At 48.3% G+C, this 15,309-nt stretch overlaps 1 protein-coding gene across 1 annotated transcript; it reads left to right on the forward strand.

The window, feature by feature from the left end:
- Window positions 1-3,775: 3,775 nt before the first annotated feature.
- Window positions 3,776-15,020, forward strand: Ndufv3 (NADH:ubiquinone oxidoreductase subunit V3). The gene is made up of 4 exons (XM_028885062.2): window positions 3,776-3,910; window positions 5,146-5,266; window positions 11,214-12,404; window positions 14,793-15,020. Exons 1-4 carry the CDS (start codon window positions 3,869-3,871, stop codon window positions 14,945-14,947), a joined length of 1,509 nt encoding a protein of 502 aa, XP_028740895.1. The 5' UTR covers window positions 3,776-3,868; the 3' UTR covers window positions 14,948-15,020.
- Window positions 15,021-15,309: the final 289 nt, after the last annotated feature.

Below are 15,309 nucleotides of genomic sequence, written 5' to 3' on the forward strand. Positions count from 1 at the left end.
CCTTTAGTCCCAGCACTTGGGAGGCACAGGCAAGGGGATCTCCCAGTTCAAGGCCAGCCTGGTCTATAATGTGAGTTACAAGACAGTCAGGACTACACAGAAAAACCCTGTCTCAAAAAAACAAAAATAGTTGGGTGGTGGTGGCTCATGCCTTTAATCCCACCACTTGGGAGGAGAGGCAGGCGGATCTCTGAGTTCAAGGCCAACCTGGGCAACAGAGCAAGTTCCAGGACAGCCAGGACTACACAGAGAAACCTTGTCTTGAAAAAAAACCAATAATAAATAAATCCTGGCATGGTGGCAATGCCTTTAATCCCAGTACTCAGGAGGCAGAGACAGGCAGATCTCTCTGGGAGTTCTGGTCTCCATATCCAATTTCAGGCCAGTCAGGACTACACAGCGAGACCCTGGCTCAAAAACAAAAGAAAGAAGCTAGAGAGAGGGTTCAGCAGTCAAGAGTGTGTACCCAGAAGACCTGCACCCAGGCAGCTCACAGCTGCTTCTAACTCCACTTACAGGGCATCTGATGCCTTCTTCTGGCTTCCACAGGCACTGAACTCACATGCACAGACTCATCATCACACACACACATACATACATACACACACACACACACACACAATTTTAAAATAAAAATAAACAAATTTGACTTCCTCATGGACCCAGTTATGTGCTGTTGTAAACTATCAACCGCCTGAGCAAATGCTGCCCAAAAATAACCAATCTGGGAGCAGGTCCAGTTTTAGAATTTACTAGGCAACTCACTTTGCCTCTGTGTCTCCCCCCTCCCCCTCCCTCCCTCTCTCTCCTTTCTCCTACCCTTCCCCTCCCCTTCCCCTCCCCTTCCTCCCTCACTGCTGGCTACTCAGCTTCCTTCTCCCCACTTCAAATAATTGTTAAAATTGTATTGTCAGATTCCCCCCAGGCCCCTGCTGGGATACTGATTAGGAAAGAATTGAATGTATTAGACTGTTTGGAAGGAAACTAGCATGTTTACAGCATGTACAAACACCTTTTTTCTTCCTCTAATAGCTTCTCTTAGCTTATAGTATTATCTGACATTATCCTTTAAGGGCATAGACAAACTATTTTTAAGTATATTCTTACCAAAATATATGGGGTTCTGCTAACATAATGAGATCTTTTTCAATTCTATTTGACATTTGTTCCTGCTAACTAGAGATGCAGTTTATATTATTTATAAATTGCTCTTTCACCCAGCAGTTTTTCTGAATTCTCTAATGAATTCTTGTCATGTTTGTCACTGTCTCCTGAGACTTGCCAGCAGACACTGCCAGCTCTCCTGGCATGTGGCCATCTGTCCTTGCAGAGGGAGGGGCCATCGCAGGCTGCCTAGGTCTTCAGGTCAGCTGTGTGCCAGATGGGTTTAGCCAGAATGCCCAGACAGAGACACAAAAATACGTTCTCCCCAACAGCTCCTGCCACGACTGTTGGACGAGCTCATAGTGGTCCCTGGATCCCACAAGTGACCCTATACCAGTTTTGTGGCACCACCTAATCTCCATCCCAAAGGAGATGGTGGCTTCCTGCTGAGGTGGATCTCTGCAGCACTTACATCACGGTGCACTGTGCTTAAAGGTCCCCTGCCAAAATTCACATTGAAATTCAGTCTTGGAGACTAGAAAGATAGTGCAGGGGTTAAGAGCATTAGCTGCTCTTTCAGAGAACCCAATTGCAGTTCCCAAGACCCATGTGGTGGCTCATAACCATCTGCAACTCCAGTTCCAGGGGATCTATCACTCTCTTCTGGCCTTGGCAGGTACTGTATGCACATGGTGCATGGTCATGCATTCAGGCAATACACCCATATACATAAAACAAAAATAGCCAGGTGGCAGTAGTGCACGCCTTTAATCCCAGCACTCAAAAGGCAGAGGCAAGCAGATCTCTGTGAATTCAAAGCCAGCCTGGTCTACATAGTGAGTTCTAGGACAGCCAGGGCTATGTAGAGAGACCCTGTTTCAAAAATAAACAATTTTTGAAGATTTATTAATTATGTATTTTATGTATATGAGTGCTTTATCTTCATGTATGTATGTCTGCAGACCAGAAGAGGGCATCAGATTGTGAGTTGCCATGTGGGTGCTGGGAATTGAACTCAGGACCTCTGGAAGAGCAGCTAGTGCTCTTTTTTTTTTTTTTTTTTTTTTTTTTTTTTTTTTTTTTTTTTTGGTTTTTCGAGACAGGGTTTCTCTGTGTAGCTTTGCGCCTTTCCTGGAACTCACTTGGTAGCCCAGGCTGGCCTCGAACTCACAGAGATCCGCCTGGCTCTGCCTCCCGAGTGCTGGGATTAAAGGCGTGCGCCGCCCGGCAAGCAGCTAGTGCTCTTAACCACTGAGCATCTCTCTAGCCTCTAAATAAGTCTTACTTTTTGTGTGTGCATTATTTTGCTTATTTTCATGCGTGCTGGAGATTTGCACTCAGGTCCTCATGACTGCACAGCAAGTACCCTTACCCACAGAGCCATCTTCCCTGATAAATAATTGGTTTTTATATAAAATAAGAATTCAGTCTCCACTTGGAAGTATTAAGCAATCAGACCAAGTGGGATAACTAAGAGTAACTAGGTCACAGGAGACAGACACATCCTTGTATTAACAAAGAGCTCTCTCAGGAGTGGGTCTGTTAGGAAGGCCAGGTTGGATGGGCCTCTCTCAGTCATGTGATGCTCTGCACTGCCTAAAGCAGAACCTTAAATTAATGAAACTTTATTCTTTATGAATTGGCCAGCGTTTGGTAGTGAGTTACAGCAACAGAAAATGGGAGTTAAGTGTCAGGCTGTGGACCCAAATAATCCTCCAGTATTCTTTAAATGAAGTTTAATTAACCTTTAGGAGACAGAGATCCTAGTAGCTCACACAGAATTCTGTGTGACCCCATAGGAAAAGTGAAAGCCACCACCCCCACCCCCACCACTCCATCCGCAACCCTGGTCTAAAGCTGCTAGTTGCTGCTTCCTAGAGGCAGAGGGCATATGCTGTGGAACCTTGGACAGAGCTAACAATGGAGGAGCAGCTTCTGCTTCCAGCACAATCTAGGCCACAGCACTTTGCTGACTGGGACATGTCAGAGCAATCCTCTCTACAGATACTCCTGAATCCATGATCTGCTCTCTGTTCTACTTCATTTTCAGCAGCACTGTAAATAACCTCTTGCAGAGCTAGAGAGGTGCCTCAGGGGTAGGCGTGCACTCCGCTGTTTGAGAAGACCCAACTTTGGTTCCCCGCACCAACACCGACCTCTATGGGATTACAATTTCCTGTAACTCCAGCTCCAGGGGGATCTGCAATCATCTTCTCATCTACATAGGCACAAACACGCACTCGGAAACATACATGTACACATAATGGAAAATAATAAAAAAAAAAAAACCTAAATCTTAGCCAGGTGTGGTGATGCACACCTTTAATCCTAGCACGTGGAAGGCCACGCCCCTACGGGGCAAGCGCACTTTCACCGAGCTGTATCTCCCAACAAACAACAAACTCACAAAAACCTCACCAAACACAGAAGACTCTCAAGTCGAACCAGAAACGCTAAGGGCATGATTCTAGCTGTACAACATGGGTAGGTTGCAGAGTTAAGGGTGAGATCAGGCCAAGGTGGCTAGGGGAGCGGGACTTGCAGCAGGACCTGCCCAGGGGCGGACCCCAAGCGCTCCCACCTAGGATTGGTGAATTCCTTTAGGGGCGTGGCCTCGGAAGGCCTCCCTGAATGCGCGCTCAGACGCTTGTACCCACCCTGGCCTGTGATTGGCGAACGTGAACGCAGGGCGGAGCCTCGGGTGGTGCGTGCGCGCGCGCAGGTCACGTACCTAGGTGCGACCTCAGCGAGCTGCGTCTGTACCATGGCTCTCCTGCTTCGAGGAGGACGAATCCGGGCACTGAAGGTAAAGGGCGAACGGGCGCGACCTCCCCGGCCCGTAGCCTGACCCTCAGCTGTACCCGTGGGCTTGGTGCCACGGTGAGGGGTCCCAGGCCCTGTGTTCACCTGACCCGGAGAGGTCTTTCTCTGCAAGAGCAAAGCTGAGGCTCTTTAGTTAAAAACTAAACCTGGCTTTCTCTGCAAAACCAGTGTTGGGGTTTGTTGGGGTTGGGTTCTGGGGATGGAATCCAGGGCCCTGCGCTTGCTTTGTCAAATGCCGTCATTGAACCAGCCTCAAAGCAGGAAGTGCCCACAGCAATATAAAATACAGGTGACAGAGGGTCCCCGTCGCTAGATGGGCACTATTTAATTACTCCTTCAGGTATCTTGTTCCCAGCGATTTTTTTTTCAGCGTGTGGCAGTACACATAATTTGTACACACGCGGAAAATCAAATATAAATAGAAGTTTTCCTCATTTTTTTTCTGGGCCCGGCATGAAACATCCTGGGATCTAGCACATACTTGAGTGGTTGCCTGGGGAATTACAGTTAAGATTCTTCCCATTTACACTGTAACTTTCTGAGGCAATTATTTACATTGTTTCCTAGCAGATAGTGCTACTAAGTGTAGGGAGATAATTTTGCAAAAAGAAACATAGTATTTTGTAGAGTAACAAAATAAGTGGTGTCATAAACTGCCTGCCCTGTCTAGCTAGACCCAGGAGTCTGGACTCGGCCTTGCATCCAGGATCCTGGCAATGAAGGTTGCAGCTAGCCATCAGAGGCCCAGAGGCCAGCACCTCCCTCCTCTCCCCAATGTCAGTACAGATTTGCATAACCGGGACTTTGCAGGACAGGTGGGCTTCTCCCAGCAGCAGCACCTGCCTCTGGTCCGCGTCCTACCCTCTGAGCCCCAGGTTTCTGCAGGACCAGACTCTTCACCAGGACGCCCTGAAGCTTTGTATAAAGAAGCTGGCAAAGTTTTTCTTTTTAATAAAAATTTTCCAAGTTTCCATTTTGGGAACTTTTTGCAGAGAACGGGGAAACTGAGATGTTTTTCTTTACCCAGATGCTAATGGTGGTTGCCCTGGCCTGGAATTTGGGTTTATTTTTCTTGCAGCTTTTTTTTTTTTGTACTTTTCATACATCTCATGTTATGAAAGTTGTAATAAATGTGCCGCGTGGTGAATATTAACATATATATTAACATATAGTACTCACGTTATACTGGCTGTCATCCTTCCTGTTGGCTCTCCCCAGGCTGTGTTCCTGGAGGCAAGGGTGTTCCGAGAACTGCCTTCTACGGTGCCCCTCTCTACAGAGTCAGGCAAGAGTGAAGGGGGAAGACAACCAAATCCCAAGAGTCAAAGTGCACCCACAGGTGAGATTTTAAAGATGGTCTGGGAGGGGCCAAGAATGCAAAGTCATTAGCATGAAATGAGTTTGACCAGCCACGTAACCTAAGGTTCTTAATCTTCCCAGTGTCTGTATTATAATCAGATGTAAGATCGGCAACAACACCTCAGTGGTATCAAAGTCTTTTACTGTGTTTGCTCTAGATCAGTGGTTCTCAGCCTTCCTAATGCTTTGACCCTCTAATACAGTCCTCCCAACCATAAAATTATTTTCATTGCTACTTCATAACTGTAATTTTGCTACTGTTAGGAATCATAATGTAAAAATATCTGTGTTTTCTGATGGTCTTAGGTACCCCGGTGAAAGGGTCATTCAGTCCCCCAAAGGGGTCATGACCCACAGGTAGAGAACTACTGCTCTGGATGGAGAGTGCTGCTTTCTAAATGCTCAGCTCAGCAGGGAGAGCAGAAGAGCTTGGGCATTTCCCGGGCTCTCCAGACCCATGCTTGTGTGAACTAGTGGGAACCCACCCTGCTTTCCTCTCCCTGGTTTCTGGCTTTCCCTGTCTCTCCAAGACTAGTGAGGTTTTCCTGGTATGCCCCATCACCATCAGGGGACACCATCAGGACCCCCGGGAGGGGATTAGGAGCCAGTGTTTCCGCTCCGCTGCATTCAGCTGGTGCCTGGTCCGCTTCCAGCTCTTTTCGAAATCGTTTTGATTTCTGGCACAAGTCTTAACCTTTTCCCCTCTCTGTGCCAGTATAGGATAGCCTCCCTCCAAGCCAGCGGGAAGTGCAGTGCGTTTGAAATGTTTCAATTCTGAGAGTAACGTTATTTCCTATGCCTTGCTCATTGTTGACAATGGGTCACGAACTAGGTAGGACCATTGAATTTTGTTTTCTTGGTTCACGGAGTCCTGATCCACTCTTGAATGGCTATGCAGAACTGCCCCTTGACAAGTCCTAACGCGGGACTGTGGAGTGCTAATTGAGTTGGGGCTGAGTTTCACTAGAACAGCATTTGCTCGACTGAGGTATGTGAAATGATACAGAGTCCATTCTTTTCTCCCTGTCTGGGTACTGACCACCAGTGGGTGCTAAATGTTTGTACTTTTAGAGAGTGCCTGCCCACAGCCTTTCATGCTCTCTCCACACATGCATCCCCAAATCTCCATCAGCCGTACAGCACCCAGAGACATAGCAAAGATGTTTTGGCCTGAATTCGAGAGGGACGTGATTCAGCCCTGTCCAAACCTGCCTAATTTTAAAATACAATACTCTTTTTTCCACTTGGGTGCATTGAAAAACAGAAATCTTAAACATGAGGACTTTTTAAAATAGCAATAACAAAACATAGAATCCCAGTATACCTAAGAAATGTCTGCAACAAGAATGTCTGTTAAGTTGTGGACTGCATGTGGCATGGTCTATGTTTATTTTTGCATGCTGTAGATCCAGCCCAGGGCTTTGCATAGCCTGGAATGCTTATGACCCGTTACTGGTGAGTGACCTGGATGTCAATACTAACCATGTCCTCTTCTCTGGTGGAGTTTTGAATTATGTCTATAATCCTGTCTTCTAGATACATGATTTTAGACTAAACGGGTGTTAGGACCCAAGAACCTTCTCTGTAAGAACAAGTGTCCGTCCGTGTGAGTGGAAATGGTGTCATCCTGGGAAGGTTTGTGAAGGGAGACTTGGCCTGAGAGTTGGCCTTGGATTCCCATGGAGCTCCTGCTGCTGGCCTTTCCGCCATCTGAGCTGGCAGCTCTGCCACCTCCCTGGGTGCTGTGGGGGGCTGGTGGAGATGTGGTCTGTCCGTCTGTCCGTCTGTCTGTCTGTCCACTCGTGCACCTTGGGAATGGCAGTGTACTTTGGGGTTGAAGATGGTCTTCAGAAGTAAATTGTCTTCTTTGCATATTACACTTATATAACTTAAAAGATTTCTGTACAGAGAAAAAGAAATAATGCTTCTAATAGCCACATGTAGGCCTGTGTTTTTCCTTAAAGTGCCAGGGATTAGAAACCATCAGAACCAGAGTGGCTTTGGTAGCCCCTGGGGCTCCCTGCATCTGCTCTTGGTCTCCAGCCCAAAGATCAGGAACCACCCTTGAGGAAAATTTGAGAGTAACTTTATTTCCTATGCCTTGCTCACATAGTAGCATGTTCTTCCTTCCTAAGGAAAGCTGCCGGCACACGTCAGTCCCAGGGTGCTCCCTCAGGCCCTTCTGGGAGACATGCCTGACTTCTCTGTGCTGTTCATTGAATCGGTCACAGGCCATGTTGTATAGATCCATAAGTTCCTGGCTGAGCCACTTCCACGTTACTTTTCTTTCAGGTTTTTTTTTTCTTCTGCAAGGTCTCTCTATGTAGTACATGTTGGTCTTAAACTCTGATCCTCCGGAGTGCTGGGATTACAAGTGTGTGCCATAAAACACCTTGCTTTTGTGTAGCTCTTTAAGGAGTATAAAGCCAAAGTTAGTTCTCCATTCAGGCTCCAGTCCAGGCTTAAACATGCATTGTTTCTGAAACTAGAGGCTAGATATGTTAACTATAGCCACAGTGTGGAGGGAGTGCTGTTCTGAACACTTCCTGCCTGTCACCTGCACATCACTTCTCACTGATGAGTAGCTGAGGGGGTCACACCAGAGCGGTCTGCTTTGGACTTTGACATTCTGGCCACGGTCTATATTCCAATCACTGTACCCTCTTACTTTGGGGGCAAAAAAAAAAAAACAAAACTCTAGATTCTCCTGCTGCCTTTTTTTTTTTTTTTTTTTTTTTTTTTTTTTTTTAATCTTTACACACATGTAATCCTAAGCCTATGAAATCTAAGTGACTTTACAGGCCTCGTTTAAAGTACCTTTGTAAGTATGCCTTGTTTTCTGCTTTAGTTTTATAAACCATCGACACTACAGAGGAGTATTGTAGGCTTGCTAATTCACTTTATTACGTATGTTCACGTTTATTTATGTGGCTGTGTGGCTATAAGTCGAGCACCCACAGGGGGGCAGAAGAGGGCACTGGTTCCCCTGGAGCTGGAGTTGCCAGCTGTCGGGAGCCACTCAACATGGGAGCAGGGAACGGAAGTGGACCCTCGGCAGGAGCAGTAGGTGCTCTGAACTGCCTGCCATCTCTCCAGCCCCGCTAATGCACAGCAGCCATCTTTTCGTTGACAGAAAGCTTGAAGATTGCGGTCTCCGTTTTCAGCCAAACGGAAATGAGATTCAGAAACTTGTGCCCCGAGAGGAGATGGGGAGGCAGTAGGGAGCACTGGTTGGCGCTGTTAGGTAGTATTTGTAGACCTGACTGTGGAGGCTGCCATGTCTCTCTCTGTAGAACTAGCGGCCCCTGCATGTCCCCTCCTGTGCTCTGAGAGGAGCCTGCACAGGAGTCCGGGGGGGGGCAGCAGGTTGTCTGTTAGGCAGTTTGTTGAGGAAAGCCAGTCTCTAGCTAGAACGCCATGAGGGGATGCTGCATCCTGTGTCCACACACCAAGTTGCTTCTCAGACGCCGCATTCACCTTCTGTGATCTACTGCACTGGTGAGTGCAGACTTGGTATGGGTGCTGGGTAGTGGTGGCAACTACAGGTCCATATGACAGGCTTCCGGCTGAGGCTTAAAGATGAGGCCAGGGCTGAGTCTGGGCAGGCCGGACACTGACCCTCCATCAAAAGCAGAACCAGTCCCTACATCCGTTAGCCTTTCCTGGAATTCTTCCTGTAGCCAACGAGAACAAAAGAAACTGTTCAGGCCTTCTCATTCCGTACGGTGAAGTCTCCTTGTCAAACCTGTCTGGAATGTTCTTTCTGTTTTCATAGGTAAATAACCTATGATGTCAATTTTTCTTCTTTGTGTGTGTGAGTTGTGGGGTGGGAGGCTGTGGATCGAACCCAGGGCCTTGCATGTGCCCAGCCCATGCTTTATCACTGAGCTACTCCTCAGCACCTGTAATATAGTTTTATAACTCATTATAATTTTCTAAATCTCCAAGGCTAACTAAGGAGAATAGTGCTCAGTGGTAGTTTGTCTAGTGCATGAGACCCTGAGTCCAATCAAGAGCATAAAAACAAAATCCCCAGATCGTCAACGTGTTTTGGAAGAGTTAGTCCATCGTCTTCCTACTTAAAATAGCCCTCTGAGAGCTTCTTTAATTTTAAGATAGAACCTTATGTTTGTAGACCAGGGTGGCTTCAAACTTGTTATGTAGTTGAGGGTGACCTTGAACTTAGGATCCTCCTGCCCCTCCAGAATGCTAGGAGCACGGTCATGTACCACAGCACCTGCTTTAGTGCAGTGCTGAGTGGGAGCCCAGGACCTTGTGCATGTTGAGCTAGCACTGTGCCAGCAGAGCCACACCCCAGCCCTGAGGTTGTCTCCTATTTGTAAGAGGCAAGCTCAGAGAAGTGCCCGTGGTGTAGACGAGTGGGCTAGCTGGCCTAGGGAAATCCTGCGTGTGGCTGCTGGGAATTCGGAGCTGTGCAGTTGAAGCTCGGAGACGGAGAGTGCACGTGCTGCCATGCTCTGCTGAACTGCTCAGCGTGGCCTGGAGCGTGTGTTCTTTGAGTCACCGTGTGGGTCCCCACGGTAAGTGGCCAGGGCCTGTCTGAGCCAGCGGGTCTGAACCAGCGGGTTTCAGCTGTCACCCACTGCTCTGGCTCTGGTCACTGCCTTCCACAGGCCTGTCCCTCTGGCCTGGAACCTTCACTCTTTTTTCTTCCTGCTCCTTCAGTTAACCGTAGGTCCCTGAACCTTTGTGTGGGTATCATCATGACACCGTGGGTGAGGGGTCCTGATTCTACCACGGAGGAGGAAGCAGGAAGTTTTAGTCCAGAGGTAGCCCCAGCTTAAGGACTCTCTAGAGCTGTGCATCTGGAGAAGGTTTGGTTCCATTCAGGTTCGGAAGGTAGTTTCCCATGTTAATAACTTGTCCTCTGATTTTCTTCTGATCCGTATGGTTAGAAAGATTGACACCCGAGAAAACTGAAATTAGTTCTGATCGATGTGGGTTTTGTTTGTTTGTTTGTTTTTTGCTCTTTCATAAATGACTATGAAATGGAAGATTTTTCTGTTAGAATTTATCCTGCCTTTTCTGTACTTTCACATCTGTTTCCAGTGATATGTATGGTGTTAAATTATTTTAGACTTTCTGGCTTTGTAAAACTTGTTTCCTTGGCTGAAGAAATCCCCATGTGACCTGTGGGATTTTGAGGACTTTTCTTCCTTTTTAGGGCAACTTTCCTTGAAAAGTTGTTGCCACTTCTTCCTCCACACTCTTCCTCACAGGGATGGGCTTACCCGTATCCTTCTTCACACTCTTCCTCACAGGGATGTGCTTACCCGTATCTTCCTTCAATCTCTTCCTCACAGGGATGTGCTTACCCATATCCTCCTTCACACTCTTCCTCACAGGGATGTGCTTACCCATATCCTCCTCTACACTCTTCCTCACAGGGATAAGCTTACCCGTATCCTCCTCCACTCTCTTCCTCACAGGGATGTGTTTACCCATATTCCAAACAGACTCCTGTCTGTACTTCTGCTGTTTTGTTTAGGAAGGTCAAACTCTGAACTTTTTACTGTTGAAAAAGCACCAAATACTTGAGCGGCCTTAGCGCTTCAAGAAATCACACATTTGTAAAACGTGAATAGTCAGCGGAAAATACTGGCATTAGAGTTTAACTGTCTTAAATTTGAGTGTGATCATTTTAAATTTATCATCTGGGAAGCCGTGAGTGTGAGAAATGGAGCCAGCTGGTGGCTCTTGTTGGTGAGAAAGCCCCCTCCTTAAAGGTTTCGGTCAGAGGCAAGTCTGCCCGCTCTTACTGCTGCCCCAGCCTGTGGGGAGGTTCCTGGAACCGACCTCAGGTCAGTTACCTGGACAACACTATGATACGCTGGTGTGCAATGCAATGTCTATGGCTGTGAGTTGCTCATTAAATAATGAATGTTCCTCTTTGTGCCGTTCCCCAGATGTGGTGGGAGCAGAGGAGAGGGGCAAGCTCCTAGCCACCCACCCCGCAGCGCCACTGCCCAAAAGTGCATCTCCACGCAGTTCTTACCCATCCGTGGAGACCACAGGTGGGGCTGTAGCCGGCCCACACCGCGGTGGCAGCCTGCCGCTCACAGATGAAGGGCTTCCGAAGCGTTTGTCAAGAAAGACTTTGGTAGAGTTTCCTCAGAAAGTTTCGTCTCCGCCCCGAGTACAGGGCTCTGACTCAGAGGCTCGGCGGCATGTACAGAAGAGGACAAGTGATTCATCCTCATCTTCCTCATCCTCATCTTCCTCCTCCAACTCCTCAGATTCAGACTCTGATGGGGAGGGACATGACTCCAACATGGATCCCCCAGTGACCAGCAAAGGCAAGGCGGGGTTTTACAAACCAGAGGCCTCCCGTCCCTTCCGGAACGGAGTCCCCAAAATCACAGTCCCTGCAAAAGAAAGGGCCAAGGTGCAAAAGCCACACACAGATCTCGCCTACCCAGAGAAGTCCCCGCAGCCAAAGAAGAAAGGAACCATCACCAAGCCTGTAGGGGACAGCAAAGACACCAAATCCAAGCCCATGGCATCCAGATCCCAGTCCAGTGAGCTTTTGGAGCAAACCGCGAAGGAAGAACACCCACAGGAGAAGCCGAGGCCAAGTAAGATAAGGAAGGAAAGCCCAAAGCCATTTGAAGCCGAAAGAATGTTACCCGACCGTACAAAGGCTAGGTCATCTGCTCAGCTCACTGGTGGCCCAGCGTCCGCAACCAGAACACAAGAGGCCAGTGCAGAAGAACAGCTGCCGGCAGCCGCGCCCAGGGCCGGAACCAGACATCTGGAACCAAGAGGGCCAGAGCCTGACCGGCAGGCAGCTTCTCCCCGGGTCCTGGTCGGAAAAGAAAGCCCGGAGAAGCAGGTGCCCGAAGGCCGCCCAACGGCCAAGGAGGAGACCTTGGAAGATCAGAAACCAGTGAGCTATTCGAAGACAGTTCCTGTTCAGAAGAAAGATATCTTGGAAGAGAGAGCAGGACCACAGCTGGAGGGGCGGTTCCAGGAGGCAGCTGGTGAAGCCCCGCCCACGGATGCAGGCCCACCCCAGGAGGGGAGGTTCCAGGAGGCAGCCGGTGAAGCCCCGCCCACTGATGCAGGCCCACCCCAGGAAGCCCCAGACGACACACAGGGTACTCCTTGCCTTGGTTCAGACTCTCCTTGTCCTTTAGGGTGTATAGATTCTAAAGAGCCCCCTTGCGTTTCTGTGTGTTTAGAAAGGAATCTTAATTTTTTTTTTTTTTTTTTGACACAGAATCCCTTGTAGCTCAGGGTGATTTCAGACTTGCTCGGTAGCTGACACTGACATTGCACTCCTGATCCTCCTGCCTCCGATTCCCAGGTGCTAGGTTCGGTGTGCAGCACTTGGCCTTGTCTAACTATTTCTTAGACAGTGTAAATTTTGGAAACCGGTAATTCAGCATCACCACACTTAGCCTTGGAGGGTGTCCAAGCACACAGTTCATGAACTTGCCCAGCATCCTGCTGGGTGGAAGTCAGAGTCTCCTGTGGAGCATGCATGGGTCAGGAGCAGCAGTCACTTGTTGGTGATAGCCTTCAGGTGGACTGAACGAGAGAGGTGCCTTAGCAACTTGGTGCATAGTGAATTGAAGCAAGTGTTAGCAGGTAGGCAGCCATGGACTGCATCCATGATCGTTCCACAGCTACAACCCAATGGGCTGTTTAATCTTCTACAGTGAGTTTCTAATGAGCTTTTCAAGGGGGATTGGCCTCCTGACATACTGCGTGGTGTTGTGAATGTGTGACATCCTCTGGGCAGCTCATTGGGGAACAGGAATTCTCTGATTTTTAGAATCTGCAGTTCTGGAGAGTTTCTTAAGATGCAGCATCGCTAACAAGGCCTTCTTCCTGTACCTGCGTGCCGTGCCGTGCCCACCCTTGCCTAACCTGCATCACCTGGCATGCTAACTGTCGCTCTTCCAGGATGTTGACAGCATTTATGTTTCCTTCCTCTTCCGTTTCCCTTCTTTCACTAATCTGCCAGGTACCCAGTGCATGCCAGATGTCTGTCCTAGGACCTCAGGACCTGCCTTTCTGACCCTGGCAATTTTCAGATTTGATCTCAACTGGAAAGGAGTGCCTCAAACCCAGGATGAAAATACAGGACTGGGGGGGTCTCTGGGTTGTTTCTGGGGGAAACAGCAACTCCTCACGGGGCTGCCGATGTAGCTTAGTGTGGGGGCTTAGCCAGTGAGTAAGGGCTTTTGCTCAGTTTCCCACACTGCACAAGCAAACTTGCTCCCCCTCCACCCAAACCCCTTTGTCTGACACCTAAGGCTCACTAAGTGGTCCTTCTCCGAAGCTCCGTGCTTACAGGTGAGCTGCTTTGGAGTTTATAATCCGCCGGCTCCATCTGTTGTCGCCTCTCCTGTAATAACTACGGAATCCGTGGCTTTGAAGGTATGCCTTCACCACACTGGAGATCTTGAGCTTGCAGAGGCAGAGAAGAGGCCAGCTCTATAAGATACCCTTCTCCTTTCTTTTTATAAAATTAAATGATGAGAATCCGCTTCGGGGTTTGGAATAGAGAAATGTGTTTAAGTTGTTGGGGTGTTTGTTCCTCGTGCCGTGTGAGGAAAAACTGAGACAGCTCTGCTGCCCTGATTTCCAGAGAGCCGGGAAGTCTGAGCCCGGACCTTGCCCTGGGCCCTCGCTAGCTTTGTCTCGTCTCCTGTTTGTTGCATTCATGTTGCAGAGGAGCGGTTTCCTTTTGCCTCAGTCCCACACTTGGAATTTTAAGTTTATCGAGTGCTCAGGTACATGGATTTAATCTTCCCCATTGAAGATAAAAGGCTAAATGTGTGTGTTTGTTTCTGTCTATGAATCCATGAAGATAGCAACAATTTCCCCCAAAAAGTAAAAATGGCAAAACCGCACCCTCCTCCCTGGTCCCCCTGTTCCTTTTATCATTGATGTCACCCTCAGATTTTTCTCAGATCCGTGATGACGATTTCCATCACAAACAGATGTGATGTGATAAAATCATGCGAAGGGACATGATTCCTCTCCTGTGTGTTTCTACATGACCTGGAAGTCTGTCCATAATTCCAGGTCCTACCAAACTCATAGAGCCCAGGGCCTAGAGATGCAGAAGTAAGGTGAGGTACTGCGATCTAGATCAGAGACGAAGCAACCTTGTCCCCTCTCTTAGATGTTTAGACACTGCCATTTTATTATTAAAAACAAAGCAGAGAGTCGTCCTGTCTCCCGGCAGGCCTGTGATGTAATCTCAGGGAAGGTTTCCGTGGCAGGGCTAGAGTTGAGTCTCAGGGTGACAGCATTGCCTCTGTGTACTTTGTGATTACCGTAACTGGTAAGGTGATAAATTTCAGCATACGTTTTCAGGTTATTCCTCTATTGTTTTTGAAGACAAGGGGGACCTCGAGGTCTCCTCTCTTCTAGTTAGACTGCTCACACGTCAGACTGGAGTTGTGGAGACTTCTGCTTCCTGAGTGCTCAGATGGACTGATATCTGACAGTTCTGTCGCTTTCCTCTACAGAGTCCACTCTGGTCCCTGAGTCGCCTAACACCACCACCTACAAGAACCTACAGCATCATGACTACAACTCATACACCTTCCTAGACCTGAACATGGACCTCTCCAAGTTCAGAATGCCTCAACCCTCTTCAGGACGAGAGTCCCCTCGGCACTGAGCTCAGCTCACCGGGAGCCCCATGCCGGCCCCATGAATTCTTGCCTGTGAGAATAAAAATCAGAGTCACAAAGCTCAGTGTGTCGTTATTATCCCTCACAGCTTCCAGGGAATGAATTGGTCACACCCTGATCATTTGTGTAGAGTCTGTATCATCCAGTGGCATCCTCCAGGGGCCACAGTGAAATGTTCACAGATCTTCCAGATTAGAATCTGCAGCTCCTTGAGACGATAAACTGCATCATCCGTAACAAGCCCCGAGGGACGTCGTCTGTTAGGAAGGCTGTGCATGACATCCCTCTTGAATTGCAAGTCTACAACCAGCCAGAGGGATCCATGAAACAGATGAAGCAAAGTGTCTTC

The sequence above is a fragment of the Peromyscus leucopus genome, chromosome 16_21, assembly GCF_004664715.2.
Source record: "Peromyscus leucopus breed LL Stock chromosome 16_21, UCI_PerLeu_2.1, whole genome shotgun sequence".
Classification (NCBI taxonomy): domain Eukaryota; kingdom Metazoa; phylum Chordata; class Mammalia; order Rodentia; family Cricetidae; genus Peromyscus; species Peromyscus leucopus.

Coding starts and splice junctions, on each gene's coding strand:
- Ndufv3 (XM_028885062.2), top strand. CDS start 3,869: ATGGCTCTCCTGCTTCGAGGAGGACGAATCCGGGCACTGAAG. Junction 3,911..5,145: donor GACGAATCCGGGCACTGAAG/GTAAAGGGCGAA, acceptor GGCTCTCCCCAG/GCTGTGTTCCTGGAGGCAAG. Junction 12,405..14,792: donor AGCCCCAGACGACACACAGG/GTACTCCTTGCC, acceptor TTTCCTCTACAG/AGTCCACTCTGGTCCCTGAG.